Source organism: Symphalangus syndactylus, chromosome 6, assembly GCF_028878055.3.
Source record: "Symphalangus syndactylus isolate Jambi chromosome 6, NHGRI_mSymSyn1-v2.1_pri, whole genome shotgun sequence".
Taxonomy (NCBI): domain Eukaryota; kingdom Metazoa; phylum Chordata; class Mammalia; order Primates; family Hylobatidae; genus Symphalangus; species Symphalangus syndactylus.
Window position 1 is genome coordinate 29,732,772 of NC_072428.2, and position 17,727 is coordinate 29,750,498.

Below are 17,727 nucleotides of genomic sequence, written 5' to 3' on the forward strand. Positions count from 1 at the left end.
AAGCTACGGGGGCAAATCACAGATCACAGCTGCAAGCTGAAGCTCTTCATTTTTGTAGAGACTCAGAGGCAAGCTGACTTGCCCAAGGCCATGCAGTGTTGACTGGTGCTGTGGAAATGAAACACTTGTCCCCAGTTCCCTAATCCACTGCTCTTTTATAGTATACTAAGGATGAATTCCATTTACCAATGTGTTTGCTGCCTTAAAGTGTGGGTTTAACACAAACATATTATTTTGTGGGATAGGAAAAAGAAGATGACCATAGGATCATGTGATTGGTTCGCTACCCACAAAGGATAGGCCAAAGTGGGGTGGCTGGAAGACAGGCCATTTATAATTTCATTGAAATTAAGCCTTGATGACTTTATGATTTATAAGGAAGACAAGGGGGTCCAATAGTTTTTGTGGGTTTGTCCATTCACATAATGGTGGCCTTGCACTAAAGCCAGTCTATCAAAACTCTAAATTTCATTTGGTAGAAAAAGCCCATACTTAGAATGTGTAAAAGGGCATGAGTGAGTGTGCAGAAGACACAGGCATTCATTCCAATTGCACCACTCAGAATCATATGACCCTGGACAAGCCAAACTAGATGCTGTCATGTATTTTTCTCTTACTCCTTGTGAGAACCCGGCATGGTAGTTGTTGGTATCTTCACTCTGTAGATGATAAAGCTAAGTGACAGAAAGAACTATCAGTCTTCAGTACCCAGGTTCCTTCACTTACTTTAGTATGCTTACTCTAAATCCAACATAGAAGTGTGAGCCAGCAATCAGACAGCAATTTCTCAGCAAAATAAATTTTCATTATGTCTTTGATTATACCTACACGCCATCCCACTCGTGGCTGGAAAGCACAGTGTTCAGAGCACAGACTCTGAAGCTACACTGAAAAGATTTAAGTCATAACTTCATCAGTGTGTATGTTTCTACAATTGTAGGGAAATTACATTTGCAATTGCAGGCACTGTACATCTGTGACTTTGTTTCCTGATCTGTAAAATGGATATAATAATAGAACTGTGAGGATTAAATGCATTAATATGCAGAGAGCACTTAGAAACAATTGCTGGAGTACATTAGCATAGAGTAAGCCCTCAATAAATCTTAGCTATAATTAAAAACTTTTTTATATTGATTTCATATAAAATATTAATGTGAGATATTACATAGTTGTAGTAAAAGATTCACAAGTCTAGCTTAGCCAGTTCACAAATATCCTAAAACAAACCATAGCACTTTTTAAATTTTGTAATTATGGCTATCATTAATTATAACTATTATTTTACATACACAATCTAATTTAATATACCAATCACCAGTATTACTGGGATAGCTATTCTTTATTTTTTCTGTTGTTTAGGGACAGAGTCTTGGTCTCTCGCCCAAGCTGGAGTGCAGTGGTACGATCATGGCTCACTGCATCCTCGAACTCCTGGGCTCAAGGGATCTTCCCACCTCAGCTTCCTGAGTACCTAGGACTAGAAGCATGTGCCACCACACCCGGCTAATTTTTAAATTTTTTAAATAAAGACAGGGTCTCACCATTTTGCCCAGGCTGGTCTCAAACTCTTGGCCTCAAGCAATCCTCCTGCCTTGGCCTCCTAAAGTGTTGGGACTACAGATGTGAGCCACAGGGCCAGGCAAGATAGCTATTCTTATCACCAATTTACAAAAGAAGAAACTGAGATTTATAGGTATTAAATCATGCATCTGGGTGGGAAGGATTAGAATATAGACTGTCAGTCTCCAAAGATAAAATATTTGTTATGTTTTATTGCTATGCCCTGTTCTTCAAGGCTATGAACAGAAATATAAAATGCTCAAGAAAAATATGAAAAATATTATCCATCTCATTCATAATTATAGAAACTAATATCATTGGCTATTAGATTGGTAAAAGTGAAAATTCTACCATTGGCTAAATACTGAAGAAGCAGGCTCATACAGTTCTAGGTAGGGGTGGCATTTGGAGGCCCATTTCTCATTCTCAGTGAAAATATACAATATGCTTATCCTGTAACCCAGCAATACTACTCCTGGGCAGTTTTTCCATATAACATACATATTGTAAATCAATAAAGAAATACGAGTCTTAGGCAGGTACTTTTATATAATTACATGTTGGTGTTTCCAGTATGATGTCTTTTGGACTAAAAGGAAACCTACCATATTTAAAAGTTTGAAAATTTACCTAATGAATAATAATAATTTCCAAAAAAAAAAAAAAAGGAAAATTACTGGAGCTAAATTCCTGGGGTCTGTAAATAAAAGAAATTTTGATGTGATTAAAAAAATAAAGAGAGCTGAGTTGAGAATCTTGGGGTTTAACTTTTCAGTTCACCCCCTTTTTTTGAAAGGATGTAGTTGCTTCCTTTCTGAACAATGTGTCGTCTTCAATATCCATATACTTCCCTGAACTTCTCTTCAGCTCCCTTCCTCCCACAGTAACTGGCCCATATCCATGTCCATTCCTGCACCCACACTCCCTAAGTTACTTACTTCCTCCAGTCTCCACCGGTCAAAAAGTTTATTGTATTTTCCTGGGTGGCCTACGAATCTGTAAAGACATTTTAATTCATTAGCATTTAAGTGGGGTTCACTGAAGAGCATCTACTAAGGCATCACGACGAGTGCATGTGTGGGTAGACATAAATGTTCACTGGTGCAATCTGTCCCCAGTTGACTTCTGCTATTTTAAACATCAAAGTATCTGACTTACAAAGGAAAAAGTGATGCGTGAACTAATGGGTCAAGAAAGTACAGACAAACTAACTGGATGACATTTCCGACCCTCACATAGAGAGTCTTAATGTTTTGTTGACCTAGTTAATGACTATTACAGTAATGTGCTGCATTGTTTGATCCAAAATGTTTCTGTCTTCCGTATGTTTCCATGGCATTGGATGGAGTGTTAAGCATATGGCAAAGCAGAATCATTAGTTTAATATGCTGCTTTTTTCATATTTTGCATTAAAGGTGGAAAAATGTTAAGATAATAGGTAGAAGAGGTTTCCACATTAAGGAATTATAACCCAAGGTCGCACAAAAATTCTTTGCTTCTTTAACAAAATTGTTACTGATGATGAAACAGACATAATTCAACTCAAATGCAGCAAATAGGTTGTATTTTTTTGTGCCAACTTTAACTGCTGGTGGCTGTCAGAAATCATTTGAGTAAGAACAGTAATCGTCAATTAAACTATTGACTGTGTTTTTCACTCTGTGAAGATAATGTACAAAAAGTTGACTTACCTCCCCAAAAAGAAAGCAATATAGAAGATGGAACTGTTTAAATTGACAAACTGGAAGAGGAACATCTTCAGGGCAAAGCTGTTTTCCCACTCAGATTCTGTTCGAGGATATTCTAAAAGGAACACAGGTTGCATTGACACAGGTGAGGTGAGGTGAATATCAAGACTCTGGACATGGAGGCAGAAACCCCAAGTTCAAGTTTGTTTTTTTAATTTAATTAATTAATTAATTTATTTATTTTTGGAGATGGAGTCTCACTTTCTGTTGGCCAGGCTGGAGTACAGTGGCACAATCTTGGCTCACTGCAACCTGTGCCTCCCAGGTTCAAGCAATTCTTCTGGCTCAGCCTCCCAAGTAGCTGGGATTATAAGCGCCTGCCACCATGCCTGGCTAATTTTTTGTATTTTTAGTAGAAGTGGGGGTTTCACCATGTTCGCCAGGGTGGTCTCGAACTCCTGACCTCAGGTGATCTGCCGGCCTCAGCCTCCCAAAGTGCTAGTATTACAGGCGTGAGCCAACATGTCTCGCCAAGTTTTTTAGTTCTATGAGGCACTTAGTTTTGCTGATTTCTAGCATCTGTGTCTGTAAAATGTGAATGATAATATCTACTGTTCACATTTGATGAAAGGACTTCATAAGATAATCTTTAGACTTTCCCCACAGCTACAAAATTATGTTATTAATACATAAAGATTTTCAGGAGTCTCTGCTATCATCACATAGCAGTAACCATACATAATGGATCAATCATTCACTCAAACTGGCTACACTCAATATAAGGGCCTAAACTGTCCACAGAGTTCTCTGAAGAATGAATATTTTGTGTACAGACAGAAGTGGAATGGTAAAGAGAAAAGAGGGCTATATCAGTCAGGAGAGCTGAGCTCTTATCTCAGCCTTACACCTGGCTGGCAGGTAACCTCAGGCAGGTCTCTTCACTTTTTTTGCAGTCAGTTTGGTTATCTGTAGAATAAGGGATTTAGATAAGATGATTTCTAAAAACCCTGTCAACTCTAACATCTTATGGTTTTATAATGCTTAAAAGAAAAAAAATAAGGACTGCCTGTACTGCAGCCTTAGCTCCTATCTAGTACTCAAATGAGTGATAGAAAATAGATATGTCTCATCTAACATATATTTCAATGTAATTGAAGAATTCAATAAAGATGGAAAATAGATAGGATCTCATTTAAGGAAAACATATGCCAACATATGCACTAGCCCAATCACATGGAAGGAGGAAGGAATAGGTCCTGGGGAACTCCAAGTCCAAAGGTGGTAGTTGCCCAAAAGTAGGAAGGGTCCATGGGCCACTCAGAAGGTGACTGGCAAGTGTGCCTCAGTAAGAACAGTCAGTAAGAACCTGTCCCCACAGGTTTTGACATGTCATGCTTTCACCGTTGTTTCTCTCTAGTTTATAAATTTAGTTCATTAACACAAAACTTATTTAGAAAAGAGGATGTAGATTTTTAGGTAATTTTTATTGTGTAGATTAGTTTTGGTTCTTCATTTCTAATTTTATTTCAGCTTGTCCACAAATGTGTCCTGCCTGATTTCTGCTTTGAGGCAAAAAGTTGTGATGTCATTTGTGGCTAAATTGTGTGGATAAGTTTTGTCAATGTATCAAGTGCCTGAAAATAATATTTGTGCTCCTGTTGGGCATATGGTTTGTGTGTGTGTGTGTGTGTGTGTATGTGTGTGTGTGTGTACATATATAGAGACAGACATATATTTTACATATATAACATATATTTATATATATTTATATATAACATATATTTATATATATTTATATATAAATATATGTATATAAATATATATAAATATATGTTATATATAAACATATTTTTATGTTTATATATAAAACATATGTTATATATATATATATATTTTTTTTTTTTTTTCTTTTTCTTGAGATGGAGTCTCACTCTGTTGCCCGGGCTGGACTACAATGGCACAATCTTGGCTCACTACAACCTCTGCCTCCCAGGTTCAAGTGATTCTTCTGCCTCAGCCTCCTGAGTAGCTGGGATTACAGGCACGTGCCACCACGCCTGGCTAATTTTTGTATTTTTTGGTAGAGACGGGGTTTCAACATGTTGGCCAGGCTGGTCTCGAACTCCTGACTGCAGGTGATCTGCCCACCTCAGCCTCCCAAAGTGCTAGGATTACAAGAGTGAGTCACCACATCCGGTCTGGTTTGTACATAATTTTTTTATTTTTTTTTATTTTTTTTATTTTTTTATTATACTTTAGGGTTTTAGGGTACATGTGCACAATGTGCAGGTTTGTTACATATGTATCCATGTGCCATGTTGATTTCCTGCACCCATTAACTCGTCATTTAGCATTAGGTGTATCTCCTAAGGTTGTCAGATATGATAGTCAAACACTGTGTATCTTTTTTTTTTTTTTCCTTGAGATGGAGTCTCACTCTGTCTCCCAGGCTGGATTGTAGCATGGCAATCTTGGCTCACTGCAACCTCCACCTCCCGGGTTCGAGTGATTCTCCTGCTTCAGCCTCCCGAGTAGCTGGGATTACAGGCACCTGACACCATGCTTGGCTAATTTTTTTTGGTGGGGAGGTATTTTTAGTAGGGACGGGGTTTCACCATATTGGCCAGGCTGGTTTTGAACTCCTGACCTCAAGTGATCCGCCTGCCTCGGCCTCCCAAAGTGCTGAGATCACAGGCGTGAACCACCACGCTCGGCCTAAATACTGTATATATTTACTTATGTCTTGACTATGGATTTTTCAGTTCTTTTCTATCATTTTTTTGCTATCTATATTTTAAAGCTTTTTAAAGATGCATAGAGATCATGATTATTATACTGACATGTTAGTTCATTTACTAGTATGCAGTATTCCTCTTTGCCTCTAGTTTCCCTAATATTAACCTGATGACATTTGATTTTATTGTTACTATTTTCTTGATATATGTGCTCTTACTCCTCAAGTGTCAGTCATTTTTCAGCTTTTTAAATTTAGTTGTGTTTCTTTTCATTATCATCTAGCTGGATTTTATTTTTTGAAGTTCAATCTGTGTCCCAGTTTTCAAATGGCAATTATTCTCATAGATAATTGAAAGATAGATGGATGGATGAGTAGGTCTGGATATAAATACAAACACACTTTTTAAAATTTGTTTAATGATTTCTTTCATCTTTTCTTCTCTATTTGTTATATTGATCATGATTCTCACTATTTTATTTATTTTTAATGTATAAATATTGCCTTATATAGAAGTAAATATTTTAGCTTTTCCTTCAAAGCTACAAGAACAATAAACAGAAATAAAATAAAATGAAAGAACAAAAATAAACAATAAAATGTTTTAAAATCTTCAATAAAATAGAATGATTCTTGAACATGTAATATTGACTAACATTTATGAAGTCTAGTTATGAAAAAAGACAGAAGACTCCACCACCCCAAATAAAAGATGTATAACACTGTACTGAAGAGATTAACATTACTAAACATCCTATCAATAATTTTCAATTGACAAGTTAAAACATTTATATATAATAAACAATTACCTACACAAATAGGACTTTTCAAAAAATGGCTCAAAAATAAGTAGGTACTCTTCAAAAAACTAATTACCAGTGCATTAACTAAAAAAAAAAAAAAAAGTAAATATCTATCTCAGAATGACATAATGCCTGAATAGTCACATGGGTTGATTCTATGAAACCCTAATTAAATAACCAATTTGCCTTTTGTATGTTTCAGAAAATATAAAATAATTAAAATAATTCAACTTGCTTGGTGAGATTAACGTAATATTGACTTAATACAGCAGAGCATAACAAGGCCAATGCAAGGACACTATAACCCACTTTCATTTATAAATTTACCACAAAATTCCTCACTCAACAATGTAATAAAAGAAAAGAAAACTATATCTCGACTAAGTCTAGTGGCATAAGGCTAAATGCCTTCAAAGCCCAAAAACTTAACCATGAGGGGCAGAGAGTTTTGGTTTAATATGATAAGGAGTGGTTAGGCCTGTAACAAACCAGAAAGTATGTAATTATCTAAATGCCTTATAAACTGTTTTTTATAAAACTGTGTGATAATAAAAGCTACATGTACACAAGAAAAGTGTTTGGATAGTTTGGATATCCTAAAACAGGATTTAGTAATAGACTTCATCCTTCCAAAATAAGACTTTCTCTGAAAGTTCATGTTTTCCTGATTAATGTCAAGTGACAATAATTAAGGAATCTATGTGGCCAACTAAAGTGACCCTTCTATGAGAAGCCAAACTGAAGATGTGAAGTGCTCCAAATTGTCCTGTGAGAAATGCCAGTGAAGACAAATAATACTTTAAAACATTGTCAATAAAATTAAAGTTTTAAACTCTGTTTTTTACAATTCTTAATTATATAAGGAGAACCACATACCTCTAAATGTTATATTCAACACATTTATTTGTGGGCCATTCTTGATGTACTTATTATTATTAATTTTTCAACCACTCTTCTGACAAGTGTTTACTGGGCTGCTATTTCATACTGGAACAGACTTGATACTATCTACACTATGATGATGGAGACTGAACATATCTTCTTGTTATTTGTGAGATTTGCATAATTTCTGACACTAAAACCCTTCAAGGACAGCGCAAGTAAAAATCTACAAACTATTTTTACTTAAAATCCCATTGGAAATTCCTAAATAAAATATAGCAGATTTAGGCCTGGTGCAGTGGCTCATGCCTGTTGTACCAGCACTTTGGGAGGCCAAGGCAGGCAGATCACCTGAGGTTGGCAGTTCGAGACCAGCCTGACCAACATGGAGAAACCCCCGTCTCTACTAAAAATACAAAATTAGCCAGGCGTGGTGGTGCAAGCCTGTAATCCCAGCTACTCGGGAAGCTGAGGCAAGAGAATTGCTTGAATCTGAGAGGCAGAGGTTGCAGTGAGTTGAGATTGCACCATTGCCTTCCAGCCTGGGCAACAAGAGTGAAACTCTGCCTCAAAAGAAAAAAAAAAAATAGCAGGTTTAATTCAACAGTTTATTAAAGGAATAATGCATCTTGATAGTCTAATGGTCCGTCTCCCTATCACATTGTCTAAAATATTAGGTCCTCCATACATATTTCTTTTATGGATGAATGCATGCCAAACTTTGTACCTAAGGATTGAAAGAATCAGAAGTAAGTACATTCAATTCTTGGCCGTAAGAATTTTTTAGTCTTGTAAAGAAAGTAAACAGATAGATAGATAGATAGATAGATAGATAGATAGATAGATAGATAGACAGACAGATAGATAAGAATAATGTAATAGATGCAGTAATGAAAGGAATCACAAACAGCTAAAGGAACATTGTAGAGTGAAGGATTGAGAAGTCAACAAAGGTTTCACAGAGGCGAGCTCTGATATCAGAAAAGATTACTATGATTTTACTGGGAGAAATCATTCTAAATGGTAGTAAGGTTATATACCCAGTTGGAGACATGTTGAGTGCTGTTCAGTTGCTTTACCTATTCTGATGAAGACTACAATATTCCCAGCAGAATGGCATTTTGCTAGAAGTGGAGGATTGTTACCCTGGTAGCAGTTAAACTGGTGTCCACAGTGAACTACTCCTCCAAGTATACATACCCTAGCGTAGTTGCCTCCAACCTTGACTCTGACTTGCCTTCACCAAGAGGAGATTGGATATGCAAGTAAAATGCAAGCAGAAGCTAGATAAGCACTTGTGTATAGGGGCTTGTCTTCCTGGAAGCCGGTTGACATGTAAGACATCCTATTATGCTGCTATAAGCAAGCTAGTCAGGTAGAGGCACAGAGGAGAAGAAGGCTGAAGACACCAGCTATTCCAATAATTCCTTATGAGGAAACACACGTGACTGAAGAGGCCCTCTTACACACCAGCTCCAGCAGATGGCACATGGAGCAGAAAAATCACATAGCAGGGGCTAATTTAAATTGCGGGATCATTAAAAATAACAAGTTGTTGTCCTGAGCTACTAAGTTTGGAGTAAATGGCTATGTGGCAAGAGACAACTGAAACAATGGAAGTTACTGCAATGATGACAACTTTGAGGTTTAACCTAGGGTCTATGCTGCCAGGAAGAAAACTTTTATTTTTCAACACCATGCCATTCACAAATATAGCATGCTGTGGATCATTTTGAATTGGCTTTTAACTGAGAGGAGGAATCAAATCCTCAACACTAAGGATATAGGCGCTGTTTCTAGGATAACATATTTCTGGCCAAAATATCTCTTACTTTTTCCCTAATGAAGCTAGTTATGGATGAAAAGCTAGTTATGAGATGCAGTCACCCAGTAAGGTAATTAGTCCTTGCTTTTTACTGTTAATTTCTCTGTTCCTTGGAATTAATAGTGTGTATGGTAGGAAGTTACTATGTGTTATGGTTGTAAAACTGTGAGGTAGTTTTGACCTCTGTTTGACAAAGTCAAAACTCTTTTCATTAGTTGGCTTAATTGTTCCTTCTAATCCCAATGTATCTTTAATATAGACAGTGCATTATTAAGAACAATTAACAGCCATCCTGATCTAATTCTCAACACCGGGAAACCAAAGTTCAAAAAAGTCACTTTGAAGTAAATGCTTTTAATTTTTCCCATGTTAAAAAACAAATGTAATAGAGTTTAAGCTTTATATTTTTTGCTTTGTGGTTTTTGAAAATATTTGGAAAAAATAAATCAAGAAACAGAAAGTTTTAAAAAATTCTTTAAATAGCACATGACCTCTTCTGAGAAGTAAAACTCAATTTTTCACTTGTATTTTGAAGCACAAATTAGCACAGCCAAAAATTAAACAGAATATAATGTCAGGCACACACACACACACACACACACACGATTCTATTATTTTAATCAAACTCTCAATATTTTTATTATTTAAACTAATATAGTCCATTAGTTAACTGATGAATCAACAGACATAAATCATCACTGAGTTATAGAGGAAAAAAGCAAATATCAAGTGAAAACTTTGACATTTCTTGGTACTTAGCACAAATAACTGTTCTGTTTCCTACTATTAATTATGATTTTCCCAAGTCATTCTCCTTAGGCTTGCTTCAATCCTGGGTATAGGGTACTTTAAAAGCAAATGAATGTAAGGAACAGAGCTAGTGCTTCGTTACCCAACTGAAGAAAATGCAGCTCAGAGGGTTTAAAGAACAATTAACTGGATCATTGCTATTTGCTGAACACTTGTCATGTGTCAGGCAGCCAACCTACAACAATGGTGAAATAGGAACTATTATTATTGTCATTTTACCAGTGAGGAAACGAAGACCCAAAAAGTAAAGAAGAAGGAGAAGCAGAGGGAGGAGAAAGAGGAGGAAGAGAAGAAGGAGGGGAGATGAAGAAGAGAGAACAGGGAGAGGAAAAAGCTGCTGATAGTTATACAGTCATGATGGGGCAATCCTAATGTTCATTGCTATATCCAACTCCAAAGCCTGCTGTCTTCCCCTTTCAAAACATTGTTTCTCCAATGTTAGCTCCAGAGCACAGACACTATCTCCTTGTGTGTATATATATATATATATACACACACACACACACATATACACACACATATACACACACATATATACACACATACATATTACATATATACACATATATATAATACATATATATAATTTGAGAAACCAAGATAATAAAATAATTGATTATTACTGTGCAACTACTGATAATGTTGTAAGTTATGGTGCAAAGATTTCAACTCATGCATTCTCACTCTAGAACCGATATTCTTAACAATTACATTATATTGCCTACTTAAGAGACTGCATCTGTAAAGCTGGAACTGGATGACATAGAAAAAGGACATTCAGAGAACAGGAAATAACTCTAGAAAATGTAAAGCACGAGCCAATATAAAACATTCAGGAGAATACTTGGAAGATAAAGTTGAGGTCATCTTGAAGAAATCCCAACAAAAATCATAGAAAATGAAGAAAAAAAATTAACTATTGAATATGATAACAAACATCTGAATATAAAGAGTTTCAGAAAGATTTCTAAAAGGAGCAAATTATTGAACAAAGAATATACAAAAATCTCCTGGAAGTGAAGTTTCTGAGTTTTCAGATTATGGCAGCAGTGGTTTGCCACTAGGATTTCCCTTCAGTAAGAACTTGCTGTTCAGCTGCAAGGAGTACAGTCAGCTGACAGCCTCCAGCTGTTTCCTCCCTCATCCTATGCCTCAGCTTTCATGCCAAGGTCTTGCTCTTCCCAGGCAACAACCACCCAGTGACTCAGAATGACAGGGGTACTAGGTCTTGGCCAGTTATACTCAATTATACCCAATGTTGGAATCCTCTAAATCTTTATTTGAAATATTTATTCTAGAGCTCTCCATTGGATTGGTTAAAACCATCAGATCTGCATTGTTGTCTGAGGCTCTCCTTATCCAGTCCTGCTCCTTTCCTCAGGGTTTTCCCCTAAGAAATCTCTTGCATTACAAACTCCATCTCAGTGTCTGCTTCCCACAGGACACAATGGATATCAATATTGATGGGAGGCACTAAGTATCCAGCATAACAAATGATAAAAGGTTTTCACCAAAGTACATCATTGTGAAATCTCAAAATGAAAAAAGATTCAAAATTATCCTAGAGTATAAACAAATAAAAAAAATCAAAACAGGTCCTATACAAAGGACTGCAAATCAGAATGGTAGCAGAGCTCTCAGTAACAATGCTGGAATTCAGAAGAAAATGAAGTTTCTTCAAAATTCAAAGGGGCATATTTCTAACATAGAGTTTCATACCCAGGAACATGAATATCAAGTTTGAGGCTAGAATAGAGACATTTTCAGATATACAAAGTTTTAAGAAACTTACTTACAAGTAGCAAAATAAGGAACTGAGCCAAGAAGGAATAAGACATAGGATTTAGTAAGTAGTATCCAAATTATAGAAAAATATAAAAGGAATTCCCAGAGTGCTTATGAAAGTAAGTCTAGATGCAGCTGGCTACAAGCGTAGAAAATAACCCATCTAGTTTGGAGGAGACAGCTTGAGAGGGCAACTCAAAGAAGAAAATCAAGTTTGTGTAATACTTGATGTGTTTGAATATATTGAGAGAAAATTTAGAGTCTTGGCAAAACCTTTGGGATAAATTAAGAAAAGTATGTAAAAAACTAAGCAAAAAAGGTGCCATTATTAGCTTAAAAAATACAGAAGTGGTATAAAAAGCATACACAATTATAGAATATACCATGCTGTAGGTATGAAAATAGTTTAGAGACATAATGATGTGAAGACTAACGATTAATTTGGCTAAAAATGCTGATATATCCACCTTGGAAGGAGGAGAAATAACTGTGTTTATCAGATAATGAAAGATGGAGTGTGGGGGGACAGGGCACTGCAGGGAACATTAAGAGCTAAGTCTTAATAATTCATACTTTTATAAAGGGAAGGCAATAGCTATCAAAAGATAAAATCCAGTAATGGCAATGGAACGATATTACATGGAAATATGGTGGGAAATAACAAAATAAACAGATAAAAATGTTAAAAAGTAGCCAGATGCGGTGGCTCATGCCTGTAATCCCAGCCCTTTGGGAGGCCGAGGCGGGCTGATCACGAGGTCAGGAGATTGAGACCATCCTGGCTAACACGGTGAAAGCCGTCTCTACTAAAAATACAAAAAATTAGCCGGACGTGGTGGCAGGCGCCTGCGGTCCCAGCTACTCGGGAGGCTGAGGCCGGAGAATGGCGTGAACCTGGGAGGTGGAGCTTGCAGTGAGATCACGTCACCACCGCACTCCAGTCTGGGTGACTGAGCAAGGCTCCATCTCAAAAAAAAAAAAAAAAAAAGTTAAAAACTAGTTACTTTGGTATAGAAAATAGGAATGGGTGATGTGGTAAAGGACTGGTTTTCATTGTAAATCTCTTAATACTGTTTTGGCTTTTAAAAAGTGTACATGTAGTATAATACTTTGATAAAAAATAAATATTGAGGAAAAACCCCAAGAACTGAAAAGTTGGAGAAGCGAGCACTCCTAAGTAGGAAGAACTAGGAGTGCTGATTTCTAGTAAAAATATTTTGTAACTAGATGCATTGTCTCTCTATTGTTATTCAATATGGACCAACTTCCTATACTACCCCTCTCCTTTTATTGGTGAATACTTAAATAATTGCCCTTATTAAAATGCTACATTACATAAAGTAACTACAGACTGACATGCCCATATGTTATTTTCTGACTAAGGAGTGAAGTAAGAAAAATGGACTTACCTAAATTGGTGAGGAGGTAAGCAATTTTTTCATAAGCCTGTAATAAAAGAGAATACACAGTGAACATTATTCTTCTCTTTTGGAAAAGGCTGGTATTTACACTATTTGAAGAAACATCTATAATGTAATGTTATACAGTGGTTACATTTTACATTAAATAGAAACATTTATTGAAGCTTAGTATGTAAGGCTTTATATATACATACAGGAATGAAACTGATATATATGTGAACGTAAATGTGTTTGCACTTGCACATATATGTGTGTGTAGATACACTTGTAATCTATAACGAGTCTTTTCTTCTAGCTATCTTCGTTTTCATTTTGTAAATCAAGAAATGAGAAAAAGTCCCTAAAAGTCATTCAGCTAATCAATGGCTGAGCTGAGATTTGAGCTCAAAATTAGAGTTTTTTGGCCGAGCGCGGTGGCTCACGCCTGTAATCCCAGCACTTTGGGAGGCCTAGGCGGGCGATCACGAAGTCAGAAGATCGAGACCATGCTGGCTAATATGGTGAAACCCCGTCTCTACTAAAAGTACAAAAAATTAGCCGGGCGTGTTGGCGGCCGCCTGTAGTCCCAGCTACAGGCAGGAGAATGGCGTGAACCCAGGAGGCGGAGCTTGCAGTGAGCGGAGATCATGCCACCACACTCCAGCCTGGGCGAGAGTGAGACTCCGTCTCAAAAATAAAAAAGAAATAAAAATAAAAAAAAATAAAAAAATAAAAATTAAAAATTAAAAAAAATTATAGTTTTTTTACTACACTGGAAGGCGAAGTGAAAGTTTGAATTCTGTCCTACTGATAAAGAAATTTCTAAACTATGACAAAAAACCATATAATTTGTATTTGTAAAAAACAAAATTGTTTTTGTAGTTATTTAAAACAGATGCGTAAGTCAAATCTGTTGAATCTGTAAGTCACAATTGATTTTTCTGATAATACTTTTCCTCTTCTGCCATCTTTTCCCTTCTCCTATATACTCGGACCAATATTTACATACACTCAAGGAAAGGGCATACATCTCACAATATTCCAGGTAAATATAGCTGGGAAAGTATTCGCTATAGACAGAAGTACTTGTGGGTATATGTATGTGCATGTGAATATTACATCATAACCACATAATTCAATAAAAAATTGTTTGGATTATCATTTCCAATAACCTTGCCTGTTGGCACAAAAAATTAAAAGGCATACGTCTGGACATATTAAAAGTTGTTCACCTTCTCTGACAGTTCTTTCAGTAAAATGATTGTGATTACTCATCTTAGCTGTGATTCAAATCTGCCCCTTCCTAAGAGTTAAAGTGTTATCTGGAGACAGAAAGATTACACTGAGTACAATACTCTCATTCTCCTCCTAGTGCAGGTTTTTTGTCTTTGTTTTTGTTTTAGCTATACACAAACTATAATTTTCAAATTTTAAGATAAGATTACTGTGAATTCATGAACACCAAGTGATTCCTACTATAACAAGGACTTTTTCATGTCCTATTTATTAAGTGAGATAATCATAGCAGGGTCTCCCAGGAGTATAATATGATAGATTCAATCGCCCAAAAAAATAGTACTTGAGCACCCACTATGCCTCTAGCATTGAGTTGAGTCCCTTTGTGGGGGCTGAAAGTTAGTTCTAGTTAAATAATTGCCATTTGGCTTGTGCCAAACAGTGCTTTACATATTTTATTATTCCTTAACAATAACTTTGTTAAGTAGGTATAATGATCCCCATTTTACAGAAGAAGAAACTAAGTCATAGAATGTCAGGCACCTTAGTAGTGAGACAACACTACTGAGCAAGTAGCAAAGTCAGGACTGACTATCATGGCTGTCTAGCACCACCTACATCGTGCCTTGTCACATAAACCATTTCATTTTTAACTGTTTATTTATTTTCGAAACAAGGTCTCACTCTAAAGCCCAGGCTGGAGTGCAATGGCATTATCACGGCTCACTGCATCCTCAGCTTCCTGGGCTCAGGCGATCCTCCCACCTCAGCTTCCCAAGTAGCTGTAACCACAGGTACACACCACCATGACGCCTGGCTCATTTTCTTTCTTTTTTTTTTTCTTTTTCCCAGAGATGGCTTTTGGGCATGTTGCCCAGGCTGGTCTCCAATTCCTCATCTGCCCCGGCCTCTCAAAGTGCTAGGATTACAGACATAAGCCACCACGCCCAGTCCTATTCAAATTTTTGTCTTAGTATCTAGCACATGGAGCCACTCTGCATCTTAGGATGGAAATATCTGCAACTGATGCACTAGGGGGGTTACAATAACACTAAGAAGAAAGTTATAAATCACGAAAGATGCCATAATGCTGTTGGAAGACTTTCCGGGGTATTTGCAAACCTGCATCATCCAAGGCCCAAACGCTATGGCTGACTGGCAACATCACTGATGAGCCACAAAATCAGTTCAAGCACAGTGAATTGTTAAATCTCAAACTACAGATTATAAAAATAAATAATGATTTAAATATATCCAACTGTATGGTGTCTGGCAGCAATCGCTTTGGCAGTACATGCAAGCTGTGAGTGTGTGCATGTGTGTGTGATTGTGTAAAGTGGAATGAGTACGTGCTTGTTGGGGAAGAGGATAAAGGGCTTCAGGGATAACTATTCCGGGCCCTACCTGATACACACACATACCCACACATGACAACATGTTGGAAAACCTATACTTGAAAAAATCAGCCACTTATGCATTTAGTAAGCTGAAATTCTCTTATTCATATACATTAATTAGGTTACTATATTCATGATAAATTTCTAGTGCATCAGTCAGTGTTTTAGAAACCAAACAAACCTGAATCAAAAAGACATAATCTCTACTTTCATGGAACTCAAATTTCAGTGGGTAGAGATAAATGGCAGATAAATATGTAATTGGTCAGGAGGTGAAAAGTGCTCTGAGGGAAAATACAGCAGGCAGAGTGGATAGAGAGTTTTGGTAGACACAGAGTACTATTTTATAGAATATTCAGAAAAGCCTCTTCAAGAGGGTAGCATCTGAGCAGAGAAGTGCATGCAGTGAGGGAGGGAGCCAAGCAGAAATCTCAGCTAAGTACCTTTGAGACACAGAAATGGGAATGCCAATGCTCTGAGACTGGCACGGACTTGATGTATTTCATGAAGAGCAGAGAAGTTAGAGAGAAAGGAGTGGCAGCAATAAGACAGTGAAGTAGTAAGAGATGAGTCATTGAGAGCTCACAGGGAAACACTTTCTCAGTGCACAGTAGGCCATGGTAAGAATTTTAGAATTCATTCTCAGCTAAGACTTCATCATCTTCCTAGTAATGCCTTGTTTGGGGTGTTATGCAAAAACCAGTTTTGGAGAAAAAGAACAGCAAAGGCAGGAAAAGGACATGGTTATTGTGAGGGGGCATATTAGGCAGTTCTACATGGGTTTTAGAACCTTTTCTCTTTTAGTCATAGCCCCATAATTCAGCCTTCACTGTGAAAATAAACTCCAAGCTTTTGCAGAATTGAAAAGAGCCTGCCCTTTCCCAGTAATCTACTTGTCTGAATTTCTAGAAACTATGGACATAGACATGAACAAACTAGACAAATACATTTATTAAAAAGCCAATCCTCTTATGAGATGAGTCGTTTGACATTACCTCTTTTCTTGGTTAAGATGCATGGTCCAACCCTTTGATCCACCCTATTCCATAATAGCCTATTTGCATTGTAATTGGTAACCAGTGGTAACCAGGTATTAGGAAAGTTAGGTGTATTTTGAGGCCTTCAGTGATCAGGCCCATGAAAGAAGTATAGGGATGTATGCTCTGGACTCTAGAGATAAGAATGGACCAACAAGGGAGAAAAGTCCAGAACCTACATGGAGAACTTAAATTAGCCAAATGTAGATAGGATTTTTTCTTTTTTTGTTATAGAGTGCTCTGTGCATGGTACATGGATTTTAAAATGAGAGGAGCAAAACCAAAAGGAGTTCATTCTTTCATTTAAAAATTTTTAATTTTAGTTTAATTTTAATAAAATTTAATTTAATATTTATAAAATTTGATTTTAATAGTATTTTCATTTTTGATTGAAAGAATTTCACCATGCTGAAATGATTTAATTAGCTTAATTCCAGATTTTTCAAACTCTAACAGTACTTCTGTTCTGATGTTTCTATATATTTCTTAAAAGTTACCCTTTAATCATGAGGCCAGGCAGCTGTCATGCTGCTGTAACATGACAAAATTAGTTAAAGTTGGATTGTC

At 36.6% G+C, this 17,727-nt stretch overlaps 1 protein-coding gene across 2 annotated transcripts in view; it reads right to left on the reverse strand.

Annotated features, from left to right (window-relative positions):
• ANO3 (anoctamin 3) overlaps positions 1–17,727 on the reverse strand; it is a 471,431-nt gene that overhangs the window by 26,055 nt on the left and 427,649 nt on the right. For both annotated transcript variants that reach the window (XM_055282105.1, XM_055282106.2), the window contains 3 exons: positions 13,500–13,536; positions 3,255–3,366; positions 2,502–2,559 (listed from right to left, as the gene is read on the reverse strand). In XM_055282105.1, the coding sequence (XP_055138080.1) occupies positions 2,502–2,559; positions 3,255–3,366; positions 13,500–13,536 (207 nt within the window). The remainder of the gene's footprint in view (positions 1–2,501; positions 2,560–3,254; positions 3,367–13,499; positions 13,537–17,727) is intronic.